This window comes from Coregonus clupeaformis, chromosome 7 (assembly GCF_020615455.1).
Source record: "Coregonus clupeaformis isolate EN_2021a chromosome 7, ASM2061545v1, whole genome shotgun sequence".
Classification (NCBI taxonomy): domain Eukaryota; kingdom Metazoa; phylum Chordata; class Actinopteri; order Salmoniformes; family Salmonidae; genus Coregonus; species Coregonus clupeaformis.
The window spans coordinates 11,776,240-11,800,382 of record NC_059198.1 but is presented as its reverse complement, the minus strand read 5'-3'; the positions used below and the strand labels follow the sequence as shown (position 1 = coordinate 11,800,382).

The 24,143-nt window shown below is 42.0% G+C and overlaps 1 protein-coding gene across 5 annotated transcripts in view; it reads right to left on the bottom strand.

Moving 5' to 3' along the window:
* c7h8orf34 (chromosome 7 C8orf34 homolog) overlaps window positions 1–24,143 on the bottom strand; it is a 176,548-nt gene that overhangs the window by 68,693 nt on the left and 83,712 nt on the right. For 3 of the 5 annotated variants that reach the window (XM_045221165.1, XM_045221168.1, XM_045221166.1), the window contains exons 7-8: window positions 9,665–9,691; window positions 9,402–9,568 (exon numbers count right to left, since the gene is read on the bottom strand). In XM_045221165.1, the coding sequence (XP_045077100.1) occupies window positions 9,402–9,568; window positions 9,665–9,691 (194 nt within the window). The remainder of the gene's footprint in view (window positions 1–9,401; window positions 9,569–9,664; window positions 9,692–24,143) is intronic. The other 2 variants (XM_045221167.1, XM_041880311.2) reach the window with 1 other exon arrangement.

Below are 24,143 nucleotides of genomic sequence, written 5' to 3'. Positions count from 1 at the left end.
TGGAGGAAGTTGTGAGCCATCCAAGTATTTAAATCACTAGTACAGTCTAATAATTTATCCATGAAGCTAAAATCCTCTGGTGACACAGAAAAGTAAAGTTGTGTATCGTCTGCGTAGTTTGAAAATCAATGCTGTGCTTTCTGATAACGCTGCCAAGGGGTAACATATATAAACTGAACAGTAGCGGACCCAAATTCGAACCTTGTGGAATGCCACATGTGATATTTATTTTCTCTGAGTTATGTTCACCAAGGGTGACAAAAAACTATTGACCGGTTAAATGATGTCATTTCAATATTCTGCTGTTCTCCTGAATCACCTAGAGAGTAAGGGTACACTATCACCCCTCCCCCCTCTCATGTTCGGGGACCCCCAGCCGGGTGGTAGAGCACAAAAGCGGGTCTGTTGATTCACAGAGGGGGGTCTGATATCTCCTGTACAAATATATGACCTTTAGAGAGTCCTGGTGGTGTGTTTGTGTAGGGGGGGGGGGGGGTTATGTTGTGTTTGCAATTAGGAACAGGGCCACTATTAAGCTCAGGTGAGACCGAGGACAGGGGTAGTGTGAGGGCTCAGTCAGGTATCCAGACAACTGACAACAACCACTTTAATACAGTAACCTTAACTTACCTACATGTTCATTCAATGGTAAGGCAGGAGATGGCCGGGAGACTTCATTGTCAGTGGAGAGGAGAATTAGTTATTACAACATGACTGTATCTCTCTCTGGATAAGAGTGTCTGCTAAATGACTCAAATGTAATGTAAATGTAACATTATTATAACGTTTCAGAAAGGGGTCAGCTAGAGCCCTCTCAGGAGGAACTGGCCATCTCTGTTGTTTTTATTAACTAACCATAGAACAACAAAGTGTTGCCAACTGAAGGCTGTTTCTCTCCACCAGCTAGACTCAACTTGTTACTTTATTAAGAACTGTTTCAAAGTGTGGTTTCACCAGCATAGTCTGTGGAGAAGGTTATGCTTTCTCCTTGTGTACTTTCCAGTGTTTCATAAAGCCTGTGACACATTAGTTTCCAGTGTGGATTTTACTGCATTTAACACTAAGGACAACAGGAGGTCATATAAATGACTGTGATGAACTAGCCTCTGACTCCCCAGTATTTGTCCCTGTCTATAATAGTTTATAACACACTTTCCTCTCATTTCATGTCAAGTGCTAAACTTACCTCTAATGGTGGAAAACACAGACAGACAAGGCAGACACACAGACAATTTGGTTGACTATTTGGTTTTTACAAGTAACCATTCAAATACTCAAATAAAAGTACTTGTTTTGGGCTGTGTATTTGAAAATACTCAAATGCAAGGAAAAAAGTAGGTCTGACACACACACACACCACTGGCATCATCATCAAATCATATGCCTCTACTGCCATTCATACTAATTAGACTGGTTTGGATTTCGCCCTGACCACCACTGACACACACACACTCTGGAGGGAGGGGGATATTATGGGATATTATGGATGAGCTCCACAACGCAAGACATGCTAATTTTCATTAGCATATTTGAGCTCATTTGGTTACCGTACCGACGCAACTAGCAGGCTTACAACCAATTAGCAGAGCCTTAGAACAAAGACCCAGGAAATGGTTCTGATAGCTTTAGTGACAGAGAGACATTGTGGGAGAAAACGACTGTATCTGTCTATATGTGGATTTGGACACATTTACATTTATAGATGAAATTTCATCAGCCGGGGAATGTCAAGCAAATAACTGCCAGTCTCACAGTAATTGACCGTTAATTAACATAAACACATTTAGCATTTCCTGGCTTCCATGCATACCCTATAAGCCACTGATCCAGACCTTTGGAACATCTACATTTTAAAAGTCTAATAAATCCATGTAATATAGTCTACACCGTCACAATAAATCCATTATTTATTTTAGACAGGTCTAAAGAAACATGTTATGAAGAAATAAAGTATATTTCTGAAGAGCAGAATAGCATACTCTGAGTTGTCCTTATATTAGGCCCTGATCTGGCTATGCCATACGGCTGTGGGCTACACTAGTTTGTTTAGCATACAAGATTTGCTTAGAATTCCATAGCATTATTTTATATTACTTTATAGTATGAAGAATACAATTGAACATATCTGAATAAAATACAAAATATATTTTCTCCAAAAGATTTGAGGGAGCAAGCACATGCGCCTATTCTGTGTTGAGAAGTTAACAAAGAAACAGGTACTCCTATATGCTTCATTTAGAGTTATTTATGTAACTTTAGTTGTGATTCAAACATTGGGCTATATGTTTAGATTTCTAATTCATTCTAAGGCTGCATGATGCGACTAATGATGATTTTAAAAAAGTTGCATGAAAGGCATGTGCTCTGCTTTGTTTTTAGCATAGGCTGTACACACTTCATCAGTCTGTCATTCACAATTTGACAAGCACTTGATAATACCTTGAATTTCCCGGCGGCATCCCCTTTGTGTGGCCGTAATGCCCCCTAAACAAATCCATGCCTTTTGCTCGCAACGCCAGGGTTGTGGGTTCGATTCCCACGGGGGACCAGTATGAAAATGTATGCACTCACTAACTGTAAGTCACTCTGGATAAGAGTGTCTGCTAAATGACTAAAATGTAAACGTAAATATTGGAAGAACAGTCCACATTTACTTTTCTTCAGCCAACAAGATGAGTAGGCCTGATGAACAGCAAAAGCACTAGCCTATGTCAATCTACTCTCCCCCATAGTACAAAAGTAGACCTATTCTATACTGTGTGAGAAATAAATATTCCAAACATAGTCTGGGACAGTTGTGGGATGGGATAGATCTTAAATTAATACAACCACTAGCATAAAAAATGAGGCTCACAACAGATCAGAACGTTTATCTAAACAAATTTATAAAGTTTTAGCCTATTTCTTCACATTATAAGCGCAGCAATGCGCACATGGCAGTAGGCTATAAGCACGAATGTTCCATTAGTGGGAAAACACCATTCTCAAAAGTGACCGCAAATGCGATTATGCATGTAATGTTTTTATTATAAAGGTGCATTTTTATGGTGAAAATTATCTTCCCCAAACTTGAAACTCATGCGCTGCTTATGTATGCCAGTTAGGCTGTGTGAATCGTTTTAAGAAGTTATTTGGCCACTTTAGTTGTGATACAAACCTTATCAAAACATATAGGCCTATGGGCTAGGCTACATGAGGTGTGAGACTATGATTTGAAAAAGTTTTTAAAAAAAGGCATGCGTTTCTTGCCTTATTGCACACAAGCTGGGCATCATTCACAAGTGAAAATATATAATTTACAAGTGATAGGCTAATATTGTCACCCATCAGACTATTCTTTATTTAATCTTTGCATATACTAAATAATAAATGAGTGACATTTGTTTTGATTTAGAATTGACCATTATCATGCACCTGTCTCAAAACAGGGGCAGGGGGAATAATGTCATCTATGCACTTAAATAGCGAATGGAGGACGCTTTTCCCATGGTTCATTTTCATGCCAGCCAGGTAGGCTATACTCCTGTTGTAAAGAGAAGCAATGTGCTTAATATTATGCAAGTTGAGAAATAAATATAGTAGGCCTAGCCTATAGAAAGCTGATGGGGACCACCTCTTTTTAATAGACTGTTTTCTCACGCAATTGCATAGCCTATAGAAATGTTGCGCAACATGAGCTAATGGGCTCTCACGAAGTGTTTGATTAGAATTTCGATCACATTTGCATTGATGTCAGAGTGATTAGAGGGACAATAGAGTCCTGAGTACCAGGCAGTTATCAAGTTTGGTAGGCTACTAATCACAATCAGCAACATCAGAGCTTGGAGAAGCCTAATTACCGTGACTAAACGGTCAAGTGGAATTTGACTGCCATCATGACTCGTGACCGCTGGTGTGGCGGTAATACGTTCACCGTAACAGCCCTATTCCTGGCTTGACTTAGTACCACAGACCAACTGCTCAGTGCTTTGTTACAATATGCATACGTGTGTGTGTGTGAGCAACTGGAGTCATAGAATAACAAAGACACTCCTGGCTTGGCATGCAGTACCCCATGCCAACTGCTCAGTGCTTTGTTACATGGTGGATTGGTTTGGTCAAAAACAAGAACAGAAACAACACGTCTACAGAAAGTGGCAGAGTCATCGTTGCACCTGGTTAGTTTGGCACGCTGTGCGTGTGCATGTGTTAAATTGGTAACCCTCTGCTACGCACAGATGGTTTAGTCTGGCAGAAGCTCAGAGAGTGGGAGAGAGAGACACCAGTGGCCCAGTCTGACTCACAGAGAACAACAATAAACACCAGGGTCGTATTCAGTAGGTACAAAACGGACGGAAACAGAGTAAAACGGGGAAGTACCATCTGAAGTCCAATAAGAAATGCTTGTTTTCTATTCGTTGCGCAATGTTTTGCTATGGTATGCCCTAATGAATACACCCCATGGTTCACAGGAGAATTCAGTGCCAGTCACTGGCTGCTATTCCATCTGTGGCCACTAGAGGTCATTGTAACCTCGTAAACACAGTGACTAAAACATCCACTTCTCTGTCATGATCACTCACAGTGGTAAGTAGCACATATTGATGTCACAATAAATGATCTACAAACTACATTCCTGGATCCAAACAACTTTGCCTGTATCCCAAATGGCACCCTATTCCCTATATAGTGCACAACCTTTGACCAGGACCCTATAAGGAAAATGGTGTCTTTCGGGACGCATAGGCCGTGGCTGCGAATAAAGAGTATTCCCCCGCTTTTCACCCCGTCCCTCCAGAAACCTCTTTCTTAAAGCTAAGGATCCGAATCACGTTCTGCGCTTGCGATATTTTACGCACACTACGTAGCTACCGCTAACACACTCCCCCTCCCTTCATGTTTCTCTCTTTACTCACCCTCTTCTGAACCATGATGATGTAGCCTACGTCTCTGCCTCATATTTCTGAACAGCTGAAATAAAAATCGCGCAGCGATTTGAATGAACATTCCAAAACATATATAGTATGAAGCCTATACAACCTTATCTGTCTGTTGTAACGGATATTTCAGTTGCACATGATGTAGGCTAATCTGTTTAGTTGTTGCCATATCGTAGCCACTAGCCAGAGTTCCTGGAAAAAGAACACTGCTACTTTGACTGCCTGTCTGCCTCCTGCTTAGCCAATGCTTGCAATGATGATGAAAACATACCACTAAATGGCTAATTAGACTGCGTGTCTGTGTCGTGCTTGTGTTTACAATGCTGCCTAGATAGCGGAATGTAACTCCCCACTTGAGTTTTGCGTTGGGACAAAAACTATTGCGTTTTAACCACACACAGGCCCTACTAACTGCTATTTCGCTTCTCAATGATCATGCATGTACAGCACAAGTAGCTTACCTAGCTGTTCCACCTCTGGGTAGCTGGACGTTCTAGGCAGTCGAGTGTGTATCCAGACCAGTAACCAGAGTCTGACAAAGGTGCGCTGTTACTCCTTACATTGTTTGTCAACTACTGCTTTAGACTGCCTACTATTTGTGATGATAATCTTCATAGTTATGCTGTTTTATCACAGTGAGAGTGGCTGTAAAAAGAACTATTCAATGTTTGCAACGATGATGAGAAAATAATATGAAATCGCTATTTTGACTGCCTGTCTGTGTCTTGCTTGCCTAAATAGCTGCATGGAACTAAGCAGAACATGAAATCGCTAGACTGCCTTTGTGTTGTGCTTATGTTTGTAATACTGTTACCACAGACAACAATGTTTGTACGAACATGTCGATCATGTCGTTTGTGTACAACGTCAACATTTTAGCTGCATGATGCCTAACACCACAATTGAAAAAAATAATACATTAAATCGCACGTCGTCCATTTCTTTAGCATAGACAGTAAAAACAGGTATTTAGTGTACAACATCAAGTTTCCCCTCCAAGGGTCAACCAGCAGCGGAGCACTGAGCAGAAGCTACGTAGGCAGCAGAGTGGGAAGCAGCTACATAAAAAATCAATTCTGCACATGCGCAGAAATCTCTGTATCATTAGCCATAGCAAATCGGGTTGCAGAAAATCTGGAACTGCAGCCACTCCGTTGAATATTATCTCATCACAACTCCCTGAGTCATAATCAAAACAGTATGGCTTATCTGAAGTCAAGTTCAGTTCCCATGATGTCCACTCTAATTGCAATCCCCTGTTTGTGATTTCTTTCAACTTAATTAAGACAATAGGACAGTCCTTTGTCAACTGAACTGAGATGAAAAGAGTCATGAAAGGCCTTCTGGATCCATACATCATGTCACCAACCACTGGGCATCTCTCTTCTCTCCCTACCATCTCTGTATTCCGTTGCAGTCTGGAACGCCATTAAGTAAGACTGATAGACCTCTCTGCCTCTCTCTCTGCCAGGACCGGCCCAGTCTCAGTGGGCTGCACCAGGCCAAACCCTTCACTATATTAGGCCAAACCTTCACACAGAATCACAAATGACCTCACTGCATCATCCCCTCTGAATATCTGCTATCTGTGGACTGGACTGTAGGCTGTTAAGAGTCAGACACACAGCTATCAGAATTATGATCGATCAGAGATATGATCAATCAGAGATATGATCAAGCAGGGTAATTTCATATAATAAACACACAAAGTGCTGTAATGTCCCCTGTGATTAAATATGGTTTATATAGTATGGCACGACCAATAGCGTCCTCTCCTTCTCTAACAGGGCAAACATTAAACACATATGAATAATTACTCTACTTCAACTCATCCAGACGCCACTCTACAAATGAGCTCTATGGATGTGCAGTGCCCTGCAGATGACATGGCCTTCTTAAGTGGGGGAGGACATGGATTATCTGTCACTACAGAAGAGACTAAGGGGAGAGCGAATAAGAGGGGATAAGGGGAGAGAGTTGGTCAACCACTGCGTAATTGGACTCCTGCTTTCCCATCTGGGGAGAGAGAGTGGTCATGCAAGACACACAGAAAGGATCTACACGTGTTACAGAAAGTCTTGCTACTCTATTGTGAATCAATAAAGCACTACTTTGGCTGACCAGTTATACATGTATATCAGTAATTCAACATATACTTCAGAGCAATAAGTGTTGGAAAAGAAAGAAAGAAATAGAAAGCAGCAGGCAATCTGTGGGATTTAAAGCAGGATTGTGTAAGGCTATGAATCAGCTATTTCCCTCTGTGGATGTGTGTTTCTCCCTTAGCGTGAATCTGGTATCAGAAGAATGAGACCTTTCATTACAACAGAGCTAGAGCCCAGGGATAATCCCCTTTGTACTTTATTCTACCTACCTACCTATCGCTGGAGGTAAGGATTATAATGCAGGAGAGAGCGGGAGAGAGTGGGAGAGAGAGAGAGACAGAGAGAGAGAGAGAGAGAGAGAGAGAGAGAGAGAGAGAGAGAGAGAGAGAAAGAGAGATGAAAGGAGAGAGAGATAAACCAGAGAGCTTTAGATAACAGAGAACACTGCCTTTACAAGAAAGAGAACAAATTGGATTTGACATGAGACAAGATACCTCAGTGTCTGGTCAGACAAGGTGAACGGAGCAAAAAGAACAGACACCACCTCACTGTGTAATCCAGGAATAGCACATCAAGTCACACACAATAAACTTCAAGAAACCAAGAAACACCCTCAAACAAAAAACCTAAAGGAACAAAAAACCTAAAGGAATATAGTGTTTGTTTGTTCGTTCATTCATTCATCACCGTTATGAATTACAACCTAAATTGTTATGAATGGATGAATGACACATTCCTTGACCAACACACACACACACACACACTGGTGCTCAGTGTGTGTGTGAGGGCATGATAACAGGTAGCTAAGTAAATCTCATCCCCGCAATGTACTTCACATCAACAGAGTTGAGCGGCGACAAGTGTGGCCGGACTGGAGCTCTGACATCACAATGTTTTTATCAAAAACTACAGATTTAGCACGCAATTACTGCGAATAGCAATTACACAGAACAAAGCACAGTACATTGTGGAGTTGAGTTTTACTTGGCCAGATAACAGGTGGCTGTAAGCACTGTGAAGAACACAGCAAGACACTTCTAAACCATTCTGTCCTACCATGGAGTAGCTACACTACAGCATGGCTATTTGTGTTTGTCTCTGTGTGTCTCTCTGTGTGCGTGTGTGCGTGCGTGAGTGTGTGCAATTTGTTTTGTTTCATCTAGTTTGGCTGTGGATTATCATGTATCAGTATCTATCTCTTATTCATGGTTATTATACCTTTACTGTACTAAACTTGTTTTGCCTCTTAGATTATTGAGAGACCATTTGCAATGCAATCATCTCTTGTCTAGAGCCTGACTTTCATGTAAGTGTTTGTTATTCACAAAGGAAGGAAATTCAGTTCAGTATTTATGAATGTGTTTTCCAAATTCAGCATATCTGGTGGTTATTGTTGTTGTGGAACTGGGTAGCCTATTTTAGCTGTAATGAGGACACGAGCAACACCATAAAGTCAGAACTCAATGACCCTCTATGAAAATAGAGTCATTATCTTCACTGGCATATTTGAAATGTATATCTGTGAATCAGTATTCAGTCTGGTTTTGTATAGTAGTTGTTAGTAGTATTTGATGAAAATGGAGCTTGAAGAGTGTAAGGTGTGAACCCATCGACCCCTGTGTGTGTGTGTGTGTGTGTGTGTGTGTGTGTGGACGTGTTTAACTATTCTTGTGGGGACCAGAAGTCCCCACAAGAATAGTAAACGAGCAAACATTTTACCAACTGGGGACATTTTGTTAGTCCCCACGAGGTCAAATGCTATTTCTAGGGGGTTTAGGGTTAAGGTTAGAATGAGTGTTAGAACTATGTTAAGGGTTACGGTTAGGAGCTAGGGTTAGTTTTAGAGTTACGGTTAGGAGCTAGGGTTAGGTTTAGGGTTAGGGTTAGGAGCTAGGGTTAGGTTTAGGGTTAGGGTTAGGAGCTAGGGTTAGGTTTAGGTTTAGGGTTAGGAGCTAGGGTTAGTTTTAGAGTTACGTTAGGAGCTAGGGTTAGTTTTAGAGTTACGGTTAGGAGCTAGGGTTAGTTTTAGAGTTACGGTTAGGAGCTAGGGTTAGTTTTAGAGTTACGGTTAGGAGCTAGGGTTAGTTTTAGGGTTAGGGTTAGGAGCTAGGGTTACGGTTAGGAACTAGGGTTAGGTTTAGGGTTACGGTTAAGGTTAGGTTTTTGGGTTACGGTTAGGGTTAGGGTTAAGGTTAGGGTTAGGGTAAGGGTAAGAGTACGGGTTAGGGTTAGGGTTAGGGAAAATATGATTTTGAATGGGACTGAACTGTGTGTCCCCACAAGGTTAGCTGTACAAGACTGTGTGTGTGTGTGTGTGTGTGTGCGTGTGCATGTGTGTGCATTTGTTTGTATGTGTATGCACATTTTCTGATCTTACCCAGCAGTTCCATGGCATCATCCTCGTCCTCAATCTCCTCCTCGGTGAGCGAGGGGGCGGAGCTATGGGCGGAGTCAAAGGAATCCTGGGACAACATGGCTGCCAGGAGCTTCTTGTGGTGCTGCTGCTGCTGCTTCAACCCTTTACTCTTCCCCTCCATCTTCACACTGGAGAAACAGGAAGGGAAGGGGTTACAACAGGAAGAGGAGGGGTTAGAATGGGAAGGTTAGAGGGTTAGGGCTTGTGCTGCTGCTGCTTCAAACCTTTTATTTTTCCTGTCCATCTTCACACTGTAGAGACAAGAAGGGGAGGGGTTAGAACAGGAAGGGGAGAGGTTATATCACAGACAAAAAGGGAAACCCAGACATGCCACAGGGTGTATAAATCTAAAGCATCCGGTAGTCCCCTGTAGCTCAGTTGGTAGAGCATGGAGCTTGCAACGCCAGGGTTGTGGGTTCGTTTCCCACGGGGGGCCAGTATGCAAATGTATGCACTCACTAACTGTAAGTCGCTCTGGATAAGAGCGTCTGCTAAATGACTAAAATGTAAATGTTTAGAACTTCCACTCACCACCAAATATGGTGATGAAAGGAAGTCCAGTGGTGGAAAGTGGGAGAAGATGGAGCTCATTGAAACTTGGCTGACATTCTGCAAATTGTCTCATTGATGAAACATTCCATCTCAATACCGTTTTCTGTTCCAATATCGTTCTCCATGGCTGACGTGAGTAAGACATTTAAGCATGTTAACCCTTACAAGGCTGCCAGTCCAGACGTGTGTGCAGACCAGCTGGCTGGAGTGTTTACGGACATATTCAATCTATCCCTATCCCAGTCTGTTGTCCCCACTTGAGTCAAGATGCCCACCATTGTTCCTGTACCCAAGAAAACAAAGGTAACTGAACTAAATGACTATTGCCCCATAGCACTCACTTCTGTCATCATGAAGTGCTTTGAGAGGCTAGTTAAGGATCATATCACCTCCACCTTACCCGACACCCTAGACCCACAACAATTTGCATACCGCCCCAACAGATCCATGGATGACGCAATCACCATCGCACTGCACACTGCCCTATCCCACCTGGGCAAGAGGAATACCTATGTAAGAATGCTGTTCATCGACTACAGCTCAGCCTTCAACACCATAGTGCCATCCAAGCTAATCACTAAGACCGAGGCCCTGGGTCGGCCCTGTGCAACTGGGTCCTAGACTCCCTGACGGGCCAACCCCAGGTGGTGAAGGTAGGCAACAACAACTCTGCCACGCTGATCTCCCACAGAGGTGTGTGCTCAACCACCTCCTGTACTCCCTGTTCACCCATGACTGTGTTGCCACGGATGTCTCCAACTCAATCACACAACAGTGGAAGGCCTGACTACCAACAACAACGAGACAGCCTACAGGGAGGAGGTGAGAGCCTTGGCAGAGTAGTGCCAGGAAAATAACCTCTCCCTCCCCTGTACATAGTCATTGAACACTGGTCACTTTAATAATGTTTACAGTCTGTTTTACCCACTTTAAATGTATATACTGTATTGTAGACACACCATTATCTACACTGAGTATACAAAACATTAGGAACACCGGCTCTTTCCATGACATAGACTGACCAGGTGAAAGCTATGATCCCTTATTGATGTCACCTGTTAAATCCACTTCAATCAGTGTAGATGAAGGGGAGGAGACAGGTTAAAGAAGGATTTTTAAGCTTTGAGACAATTGAGACATTGATTGTGTATGTGTGCCAATCAGAGGGTGAATGGGCAAGACAAAATATTTAAGTGCCTTTGAACGGGGTATGGTAGTAGGTGCCAGGCGTACCGGTTTGAGTGTGTCAAGAACTGCAACACAGCTGGATTTTTCATGTTCAACAGTTTCCCGTGTGTATCAAGAATGGTCCACCACCCAAAGGACATCCGGCCAACGGCAGGGGAGTGGTCGAAAATGGGTCATTGATGAAAGAGGACAAAGGAGGCTGGCACAAATTGTGCAGAGCAACAGACGGGCTACAGTTAGTCAACTGACAGTCCAGTACAACATTGTTGCCCAAAGACCCATAAAAGAATGCCCAATTCATCGTATCTTGACAGGAATGGGGTATGGCAGCCGACGACCTTACAGAGTTCCCCTATTTTCAGCAAAAAACAAGAAATTGCAGTTGCAGTGGGCTAAGGAACCAAAACACTGGACACTGGAGAATTGGAAAAACATTGCCTGGTCTGATGAATCCCGGTTCCTGCTGTTTCACGCTGATGGGAGGACTAGGGTATGGAGAAAACCACGAGTACATGCATCCATCATGCCACGTGTCAACATTGCAGGCTGATGGTGGTGATGTGATGGTGTGGTGTGTGTTTTCATAGCACACACTGGGCCCCTTAATAAAAGTGGAGAAATGTTTGAATGCCACAGGATATCTGATCATCATTGCCAATCAGGTGTATCCCTTCATGGCAGCAATGTATCCATCTACAAATATACTTTTTCAGCAGGATAATGCCCCATGCCACAAGGCTAGGATTGTCCAGGAATGGTTCCACGAACATGACAGTGAATTCAGCTTACTGCAGTGGCCTGCCCAGTCACCAGATCTCAATCCAATTGAGCATCTGTTGGATGAGATGGAACAAGTAGAGATCCACTACCAGTCAACTTGGCACAACTGTAGGAAGCATTGGAGTCAACATGGGCCAGCATCCCTGTGGAACGCTTTCGACACCTTGTAGAGTCCATTCCCGACAAATTGAGGCTGTTCTGAGGGCAAAAGGGGGTGCAACTCAATATTTGGTAGGTGTTTCTAATGATTTGTACACTGAGTGTATATGTACACTACCAGTCAAAAGTTTGGACACACCTACTCATTCAAGGGTTTTTCTTTATTTTTACTATTTTTTACATTGTAGAATAATAGTGAAGACATCAAAACTATGAAATATCACATCATGTAGTAACCATAAATGTGTTAAACAAATCAAAATATATGTTATATTTGAGATTCTTCAAATAGCCACCCTTTGCCTTGATGACAGCTTCGCACACTTAAACTCCTTAAATATACTGTATATTTAAATTCCGCACTCTGACATTGCTCATTGTGATATTTCTTAATTTCTTAATTTTTATTACTTTGGATTTGTGTGTATTGTTTTGTATTGCTTGGTATTACTGCACAGTAGGAGCTAGAAATAAAATAATTTCGCTGCACCTGCAGTAACATCTGCAAATTTGTGTACATGACCAATAACATTTTATTTTGATTTGATTCTGTTTCTCAGAGGCTGTGTGTATCTTTAGGCAGGTGCAACTTCTCTACCCAGTACACAGTGTCCTCACGCTTAAGTACCTCTCAACATGGCTGCCACCTGGCAGCCATTCCACGCTCGTTTGAGAATAGGCTGTGTCTCAAATGGCACCCTATTCCCTACATAGTGTGCTACTTTTGACCAGGGCTCATAGGGAGTCCTGCCATTTGGGACTCAGTCTATACAAACCAGCATAGCCATTAAAGTAGAGAGGCAGACACTCACACCTTGCTGTGTTGATTACCAGGAAGTGAATAGGCTTGGATAACTGAGGAAAAGACAAACACAACAGAGAGGAGGTGAGGCTACAGAGAGAGAGAGAGAGAGGAGGGGGGGCAGGGGCAGAGACAGAAAGAGAGAATGAGAGAGAGAGAATAAGAGTGAATGAGAAAGAGTAAAAGAGGAGTGAGATTGAGAGAGAGCAAGAGAGAAAGTAAAAAAAAAAAGAGAAACAGATCACAGAGGGGAGGCTACAGAAAATGAGAGAGAGATAGAGTAGATAGATAGAAAGAGAGAGAAGAGAGAGAGAAAAAGAGAATGAGAGAGAGAATATAGAAGATAGAATAAGGATAGCGTATTCAGTATTCAATGCAGCCGTGTGTGAGAGAGATATAGTCAGCATTGGTGCAGTTAGCTGTTATTAGCAATGTTGATGTTACACTACAGCGTTGCTCCCTTTTGTATTGGGTTGCTCAAAAACAGTCTGTGAGAAGCCAGAAGTGAAATAAAATTCAATTTCAACTTACTGTTTGGAAAGTATTTTTAATTAATTTTTAATACGTTCTTTTAGATATTTAGACTCAAATTCACCCCGTTTTAAAGAACAACCATCCTGCCCACCGGCACAGTAAGTTGAAATTGAATTTGATTTAACTTTGGCTTCCCACTGACTTTCTTTGCGCAACCCAATACAAAAGGGAGCAATGCTGCAGTGTAACATCAGCATTGCTAATAGCAGCTAGGGTGCAGTCAGCCTGTCTCTGCTCTATCATGGTCAGTGTGTCTCTGTCCTAGACAGCTCCTTTGTCATTGTCACACCAAACATATTGGCTACAGGCTGTTAGAGGGACAGATGGGTTTTAGGACTATGACATATGATGTACTGAGGCAGAGACGACTGTTCAAAACACTACAGCCCTGCTAATCACAAGTCTTTAGAAAGCACATAAAGGATGCATGGTCAAAGAAAATCTAATGCTAAAAAGAGATGACTGACACTAGAAACCTATCCTTATATCAACAAGTTCCCCATAGCTAGTTTGATTGAATAGTGACCAAAGTCCTTACAATGGATCCAGACAAAGAGGATATGATTATAAAGCAAAGAAAGGATACATGGTCCGACAGATAGAGGCGTGTTCAAAACAGGACTGACAATAGAAACCTATCCTGACACCTTGTTATTTCTCATATCAGGTTTGAATGAATATGGCCCAGTCCTTTCAAATGATCCAGACAAAGGCTGTGTCTCAAATGGCACCCTAGTACCTATTACAGTCCACTATGGGCCCTGGTCAAAAGTAGTGTAATATATAGGATATTGGGTGGCATTTGAGAGGCAGACAATGGATGTGTGGTCTGTTGTAGCTGTAGAAGCTGAGTTATGGAGCAGGTCCTGCTGCTTTTAATGATCCATGATGGACTTCGCAGGTACAGGAAGAAAACCTTATCTAGAATCTACATGCTGTGTCCTCTAATCTGTGTCCTGTCAAAGACCAGGATGATAAATTATAATGGAGGAACAATTCCTAGAATATATCTTAAAACGCACCCTAAAGATACAATGCATCCTACAACGCACCAGAAAGTTGAGGGCCAGAGAAAATAAGAAACTAAAGTAAAATTCACTGAAAACAACATACTAAGCAGAGCATAGACAGACACAGACATAAACATATGCATAACTTCACCCTGCTGCTGAGGTGGAATGGCTTTATCTCCAGCTAGGGTACACACTGTATGGATGAGGAATGAACGCCCCAATAATGCCTCCAATTTAATATCCACAGATAAAGAAATGAACTATGGAGCGTGTTTGTGTGTGTGTGTGTGTGTGTGTGTGTGTGTGTGTGTGTGTGTGTGTGTGTGTGTGTGTGTGTGTGTGTGGTGGTGGGGGGGTGTTTGCACCAGCTCCATATTTGACATGATAATTCATTTCCATATCCTGTCTGGGATGGAGGGTGTGTGTTAGGGATTAGGACTGGAGAGCTTTAATTGGATGAATATCTCATCAGAATGACTAGTATTTACAGATACCAGAGGGAAGAGCGGGAGGTCAGAACCAGAGAGGAATGGAGAGAAAGAGCGCGAGAGAGAGAGAGAGAGAGAGAGAGAAAGAAAAAGAGAGAGAAAAAGCAGGAGAGAGATAAAGAGAGAAAGAGAGAGAGGGGGGGAGATGAAATATCTTCATATCCTGAGCAGAAAGAGTATTACTATGCTAATGTGCCATATCAATATGGATTAGGCCAGGCGAGACTGGTGGTTCTTTTCAGAGTTTTTTGGGGAGAAGTGTGTTAGTTTGTGTAACTTTTATTTGCAATTCTAGCGTCTCTATATAGTGCACTACTTTTCACCACAGGGGCCCTGGTCAAAAACAGGGAAGTTAATATGGAATAGGGTGCCATTTGGGACACAGTACTAGTATTATGTTCTGCTTTGAGACTTCAGATGAAGCAGTGGCATTGTCTGTTCTGTTTGTGAGAAATGTTGAGTTGTATTTGTTGCTCAGAGTTTTCAAGTATTTCCTATGGGGAATCTCCTCCTCTCTCTCTATTTCCTTAGGGGATCTTTGTCTCTCTTCTTCTCCTTTTTCTCCCTCTCTCCTTTGCTTCAGTCTCAGACAGCTACCTCCACAGGGACCAAGCTCAGGTAATGTGTTCTATTAGAAATGACAACAACAATGCAAACACCAATCAACACAACATCAAACCAAATAAGAGATGTAGCTAGAATCAACTTAGAATCAAAATCTGAATCAAACTGATATGCTACGTAGCACTTTCACCCCCTCACCCCCTCTGTTTTTACCAAACCTTGAGTGTGTGAGCCCTGGAGAGGGACTAACCCCCTGCACAACTTCCCTGAGGGGAACAAGATAGCTCCTACTTTCAGAATCACAGAAAGTAGATCACACGACCTCAACTACCAGGGACATGATAGAGAATGCATCCCAAATGGCCTTTATAGTGCACTACTTCTCTGGTCAAAAGTAGTGCACTATACAGGGAATAGGGTGCCACTTAGGATAAACACAGAGTATGACTCATACTTGGGAAAGGAGAGGACTACATTATCTGTGGTTAAAGTAAAATAAAGTTGGGGTTTGCTGGGGGAGAACTGATATAAGAACACTACAGTTAAAATAGGGTAATTAGAAGATAAAAGACTAAAGGAAGAGTAGGAGTGGGTAGGGTAGGGGAGGGGAGGGAATACTGTAGTGTGAATACAGGAGGAGGGAGAAATTAAGTGAAAGAGGCGAGAGAGAGAGGGAGTGAGAGAGGGGAGAGGGAAAGAGAGAGGGGAGGAGAGGTAGGGAGAGAGAGAGAGAGACCCAGAGTCTCTTAGAGCGTTCACAGTCAGTCACACTGACACCCCTATCAGATCACAGCAAAATGACACTACTTGAACAGAGCTATGCTCAATCATGAGGCATCAAAGCCAAAGGAACTGAATAATATTAAGAAATGCTATAGGTTGAAGGAAAGTAGTGTGGAAATCTACCAAAAAACTATTAGGCAACAACAAATTCAATCCCTTCTAGACAATTTCCTGGACAAAATGTTTCACTGTAATAGTGAGGGTGTAAACTTGGCAGTAGAAAACCTAAACAGTATATTTGACCTCCCAGCTTCCCTATCAAATCTAAAAATGTCAAGCAGACAACCTAAGAAAATTAACAACAATGACAAATGGTTTGATGAAGAATGCAAAAACCTAAGAAAGAAATTGAGGAACCTATCCAACCGAAAACATAGAGACCCAGAAAACCTGAGCCTACGCCTTCACTATGGTGAATCACTAAAACAATACAGAAATACACTATGGAAAAAGAAGGAACAGCACGTCAGAAATCAGCTCAATATAATTGAAGAATCCATAGAATCTAACCACTTCTGGGAAAATTGGAAAACTCTAAACAAACAACAACACAAAGAGTTATCTATCCAAAATGGAGATGTATGGATAAACCACTTCTCCAATATTTTTGGCCCTATAACAAAGAACAAAGAACAAACAGCAAAACCATATACATGATCAAATAAAAATCTTAGAATCAACTATTAAAGACTGCCAGAACCCACTGGATTCTCCAATTACATTGAATGAACTACAGGACAAAATACAAACCCTCCAACCCAAAAAGGCCTGTGGGGTTGATGGTATCCTAAATAAAATGATAAAATATACAGACCACAAATTCCAATTGGCTATACCTAAACTCTTTAACATTATCCTCAGATCTGGCATATTCCCCAATATCTGGAACCAAGGACTGATCACCCCAATCCACCAAAGCAGAGACAAATTTGACCCCAATAACTACCGTGGGATATCAACAGCAACCTTGGGGAAATCCTCTGCATTATCATTAAGAGCAGACTCGTACATTACCTCAGCGAAAACAATATACTGATCAAATGTCAAACAAACAAACCAAAACAAAGGCAAAGTCTTCTCATTCTTTCTTGATTTCAAAAAAGCTTTCGACTCAATTTGGCATGAGGGCTGCTATACAAATTGATGGAAAGTGGTGTTGGGGGGAAAACATACGACATTATAAAATCCATGTACACAAACAACAAGTGTGTGGTTAAAACTGGCAAAAAACACACAAATTTTTAGTAGGGTGAGGCCCAGTGCTGCAGCTTAAGCCGCTGTAAGTCGCTCTGGATAAGAGCGTCTGCTAAATGACCAATTATAATTAAGCCCCACCCTCTTCAACATATACAGTGGGGAAAAAAAGTATTTAGTCAGCCACCAATTGTGCAAGTTCTCCCACTTAAAAAGATGAGAGAGGCCTGTAATTTTCATCATAGGTACACGTCAACTATGACAGACAAAATGAGAAATAAAATTCCAGAAAATCACATAGTAGGATTTTTAATTTATTTGCAAATTATGGTGGAAAATAAGTATTTGGTCAATAACAAAAGTTTCTCAATACTTTGTTATATACCCTTTGTTGGCAATGACACAGGTCAAACGTTTTCTGTAAGTCTTCACAAGGTTTTCACACACTGTTGCTGGTATTTTGGCCCATTCCTCCATGCAGATCTCCTCTAGAGCAGTGATGTTTTGGGGCTGTCGCTGGGCAACACGGACTTTCAACTCCCTCCAAAGATTTTCTATGGGGTTGAGATCTGGAGACTGGCTAGGCCACTCCAGGACCTTGAAATGTTTCTTACGAAGCCACTCCTTCGTTGCCCGGGCGGTGTGTTTGGGAACATTGTCATGCTGAAAGACCCAGCCACGTTTCATCTTCAATGCCCTTGCTGATGGAAGGAGGTTTTCACTCAAAATCTCACGATACATGGCCCCATTCATTCTTTCCTTTACACGGATCAGTCGTCCTGGTCCCTTTGCAGAAAAACAGCCCCAAAGCATGATGTTTCCACCCCCATGCTTCACAGTAGGTATGGTGCAACTCAGCATTCTTTGTCCTCCAAACACGACGAGTTGAGTTTTTACCAAAAAGTTATATTTTGGTTTCATCTGACCATATGACATTCTCCCAATCCTCTTCTGGATCATCCAAATGCACTCTAGCAAACTTCAGACGGGCCTGGACATGTACTGGCTTAAGCAGGGGGACACGTCTGGCACTGCAGGATTTGAGTCCCTGGCGGCGTAGTGTGTTACTGATGGTAGGCTTTGTTACTTTGGTCCCAGCTCTCTGCAGGTCATTCACTAGGTCCCCCCGTGTGGTTCTGGGATTTTTGCTCACCGTTCTTGTGATCATTTTGACCCCATGGGGTGAGAACTTGCGTGGAGCCCCAGATCGAGGGAGATTATCAGTGGTCTTGTATGTCTTCCATTTCCTAATAATTGCTCCCACAGTTGATTTCTTCAAACCAAGCTGCTTACCTATTGCAGATTCAGTCTTCCCAGCCTGGTGCAGGTCTACAATTTTGTTTCTGGTGTCCTTTGACAGCTCTTTGGTCTTGGCCATAGTGGAGTTTGGAGTGTGACTGTTTGAGGTTGTGGACAGGTGTCTTTTATACTGATAACAAGTTCAAACAGGTGCCATTAATACAGGTAATGAGTGGAGGACAGAGGAGCCTCTTAAAGAAGAAGTTACAGGTCTGTGAGAGCCAGAAATCTTGCTTGTTTGTAGGTGACCAAATACTTATTTTCCACCATCATTTGCAAATAAATTCATAGAAAATCCTACAATGTGATTATCTGGATTTTTTTCCCTCAATTTGTCTGTCATAATTGATGTGTACCTATGATGAAAATTACAGGCCTCTCTCATCTTTTTAAGTGGGAGAACTTGCACAATTGGTGGCTGACTAAATACTTTTTTCCCCCACTGTATATCAACAAATTGGCAAGGGCACTAGAACAGTCTGCAGCACATAGCCTCACCCTACTAGAATCTGAAGTCAAATGTTTACTGTTTGCTGATGATCTGGTGCTTCTGTCCCCAACCAAGGAGGGCCTACAGCAGCACCTAGATCTTCTGCACAGATTCTGTCAGACCTGGGCCCTGACAGTAAATCTTAGTACGATAGAAATAAAGGTTTTCCAAAAAAGGTCCAGTTGCCAGGACCACGAATAAAAATTCCATCGAGACAACGTTGCCCTAGAGCACACAAAAACGATACATACCTCGGCCTAAACATCCGCGCCACAGGTAACTTCCACAAAGCTGTGAATGATCTGAGAGACAAGGCAATAAGGGCCTTCTATGCCATCAAAAGGAACATAGAATTCGACATACCAATTAGGATCTGGCTAAAAATACTTGAATCAGTTATAGAACCCATTGCCCTTTATGGTTGTGAGTTCTGGGGTCCGCTCACCAACCAAGAATTCACAAAATGGGACAAACACCAAATTGAGACTCTGCATGCAGAATACTGCAAAAATATCCTCAGTGTACAACGTAAAACACCAAATAATGCATGCAGAGCAGAATTAGGCCGATACCCGCTAATTACCAGAATCCAGAAAAGAGCCTTTACATTCTACAACCACCTAAAAGGAAGTGATTCCCAAACCTTCCATAACAAAGCCATCACCTACAGAGAAATTAACTTGGAGAAGAGCCCCCTAAGCAAGCTGGTCCTGGGGCTCTGTTCACAAACACAAACAGACCCCACAGAGCCCCAGGACAGCAACACAATTAGACGCAACCAAATCATGAGAAAACAGAAAGATAATTACTTGACACATTGGAAAGAATTTACAAAAAGAACAGAGCAAACTAGAATGCTATTTCGCCCTAAACAGAGAGTACACAGTGACAGAATACCTGACCACTGTGACTGACCCAAAATTAAGGAAATCTTTGACTATGTACAGACTCAGTGAGCATAGCCTTGCTATTGAGAAAGGCCCCTGTAGGGAGAACTGACTCTCAAGAGAAGACAGGCTATGTGCACACTGCCCTCAAAATGAGGTGGAAACTGAGATGCACTTCCTAACTTCCTGCCAAATGTATGACCATATTAGAGACACATATTTCCCTCAGATTACACAGACTCACAAAGAATTCAAAAACAAATCCAATTTTGATAAACTCTCATATCTATTGGGTGAAATACCACAATGTGCAATCACAGCAGCAAGATTTGTGACCTGTTGCCACAAGAAAAGGGCAACCAGTGAAGAACAAACACCATTGTAAATAAAACCCATATTTATGTTTATTTATTTTCCCTTTTGTACTTGAACTATTTGCACATCATTAGAACATTGTATATTGACACTTGAAATGTCTTTATTCTTTTGGAACTTTTGTTAGTGTAATGTTTACTGTACATTTTGTATTGTTTATTTCACTTTTGTTTATGATCTATTTCACTTGCTTTGGCAATGTAAACATACAGTTGAAGTCGGACGTTTACATACACCTTAGCCAAACACATTTAAACTCCGTTTTTCACAATTCCTGACATTTAATCCTAGTAAAAAATTCCCTGTCTTAGGTCAGTTAGGATCACCACTTTATTTTAAGAATGTGAAATGTCAGAATAATAGTAGAGAGAATGATTTATTTCAGCTTTTATTTCTTTCTTTCATCACATTCCCAGTGGGTCATAAGTGTACATACACTCAATTAGTATTTGGTAGCATTGCCTTTAAATTGTTTAACTTGGGTCAAACGTTTCGGGTAGCCTTCCACAAGCTTCCCACAATAAGTTGGTTGAATTTTGGCCCATTCCTGACTGAGCTGGTGTAACTGAGTCAGGTTTGTAGGCCTCCTTACTCGCACATGCTTTTTCAGTTCTGCCCACAACTTTTCTATAGGATTGAGGTCAGGGCTTTGTGATGGCCACTCCAATACCTTGACTTTGTTGTCCTTAAGCCATTTTGCCACAACTTTGGAAGTATGGTTGGGGTCATTGTCCATTTGGAAAACCCATTTGCGACCAAGCTTTAACTTCCTGACTGATGTCTTGAGATGTTGCATCAATATATCCACATAATTTTCCTTCCTCATGATGCCATCTATTTTGTGAAGTGCACCAGTCCCTCCTGCAGCAAAGCACCCCCACAGCATGATGCTGCCACCCCCGTGCTTCACGGTTGGGATGGTGTTCTTCGGCTTGCAAGATCCTCTTTTTCCTCCAAATATAACAATGGTCATTATGGCCAAACAGTTCTATTTTTGTTTCATCAGACCAGAGGACATTTCTCCAAAAAGTACGATCTTTGTGCAGTTGCAAACCGTAGTCTGGCTTTTTTATGGCAGTTTTGGAGCAGTGGCTTCTTCCTTGCTGAGCGGCCTTTCAGGTTATGTCGATATAGGACTCGTTTTACTGTGGATATAGATACTTTTGTACTGGTTTCCTCCAGCATCTTCACAAGGTCCTTTGCTGTTGTTCTGGGATTGATTTGCACTTTTCGCACCAAAGTACGTTCATCTCTAGGAGACAGAACGCATCTCCTTCCTGAGCGGTATGACGGCTGCGTGGTTCCATGGTGTTTATACTTGCGTACTATTGTTTGTACAGATGAATGTGGTACCTTCAGGCATATGGAAATTGCTCCCAAGGATGAACCAGACTTGTGGAGGTCTACAATTTTCTTTCTGAGGTCTTGGCTGATTTCTTTTGATTTTCCCATGGTGCACTGTTCAATTACTTAACAATTTAAACAATTATCTTTTAAAGCAAACAACATTTTTCCCACTGCCCTCACTGGCTTTCATGTGTTTCAAACGTGAGATGGTCCGAGGCTAGGAACATAATCATTATGTTCCTAGGTCCGAGTGTCACGCCCTGACTCTGGGGACTCTTATTTGTTGAGCCAGGGTGTGATTTTCTATGTTTGTGATCTATGTTTTCTAGATCTATGTTGGCCGGTGTGGTTCCCAATCAGAGGCAGCTGTCGCTCGTTGTCTCTGATTGGGGACCATACTTAGGCAGCCTATTGGCACTCGTTAAGTTGTGGGATCTTGTTCCGTGAAAGGTATGTTGTTTGTGTCTACCTTGGACTTCACGTTTCGTTTAGTTTGTTGTTTTGTCGTTGTGTTTATTCGGTTCAAATAAACATGTATGCATATCACGCTGCGCCTTGGTCTGACCCGTCCTTCAACGAACGTGACACAGAGGTGTCGGACTCAATGACAGTTGCTGTCCATTGGAGCGCTGCAATTGGTTGCCCAAAATTATGGGGCAGGGTTTATCGAAAGGTCAATTGAGAATGCATTGAGTAGAACATTCGTGCACCAGTCCTCAAAAGTAAGTTCAAAACAATATTGTGATGAATCGTGCAACCCACGAATAGTGAAATACTTTAGACCAAAAGTGCACTATCATCCTATCACTCGATTCCCTATATGGTGCACTACTCTTGGCCATTTCAGATGCAGACCGCGTTTCAGAGCTGGGCTTCAGATCAGGCAGAGTAGTGGGCAGCACCATTATGCAAGCCAGGGTTTCCTTTAGCACAGCCCAGTGCCCCTCAATCCTCTAATGCACAGCAGCAGCAGCAGAAGACTGGCAAGCAAGAGGCAGCATCAGGAGCCAATACCCAGGAAACGCAATTAAGCAGAAATAAATTAGCCAAACACTTCTCAGCCTTCATTGGAGGAACTCTTAGAGGAGGCTACAGGGGACTGGGTTTTGGGGAAGACGAGACACAGAGAGACACACACATGCACACACACATACACAGAGACGCACACTGCACACGCATACCCCTATCCGTCAACTGAAAACCCTAATAATGTGATTTCTCTGACTAATCCAGCAATGGAATAACCTCACAAGATTACAAAAACCAGTGTGTATGTGTGATTGTGTGTGTGTGTGTGTGTCAGCTCGAGCATTAGTATGATTTATGATTTAATATCTGATCCTCTCTAATTAGCTACACTACCGTTCAAAAGTTTGGGGTCACTTAGAAATGTCCTTGTTATCAAAAGAAAAGCAATTTTTTATTTTTTTATTATTTATTATTAATGTATTTTATTACACACCTGCGTAATTTTACAAAAACATTAATTTAGTTTAGATTAGATGACTTTTTCATAACAGTGAATAATATAACACCAAAGCCCATGGCATATATCTCCCTACAAAGACTAACTTCAGTAGCCTGAGTGTCAGGCTGTTCGGCTATCATGCCAACTTCTTGTCACTTATTGTCATGTCAACAGTCTGGCCTCATGGCAATCTCAACGTTTGTCTTAAGAAGGACAGCAATGGAGTTGGCAATGGCATAAACGGATATAGGAACAGGCTATAATGTTTTATTCATTTGGCCCTGAGCGTACCTGAATGAGGTTAGCTTTAGTAGTCGTCAGTAAATTGGGTCAGAACAGCATCATACGAACATATGTCTGATCCTGGTTGTGAAATAGGATTAGAGATTATTCCAATGGGTATTCCTGAAGCTGCAGGAATGACGGCAAACAAGGTATCGTCCCAAATGGCACCCTATTCCCGATATAATGCATTCCTTTTGACCAGAGCCCCATGGGCCCTGGTCAAAAGTAGTTTACTATATTGGTGATTCTACAGAAGTGGTGCAAATTGTTGTCCCGAATAAATAAATACAAATCTCCATAAGTCTCCAAATTTAGGGCATTCATTTACTGTACATCATGATATATTCTAATTAATTCCAAGGCAATAGCACACATATTGTTATACTAATATAGTACAAAGTCATTGTTTATACCCATTTCTATTGAGCGGTGGCTGTCCCACACCCTGACTGCTAAAATTCATGTTTGAAAATAAAGCAATTCATGTTTTTTGTT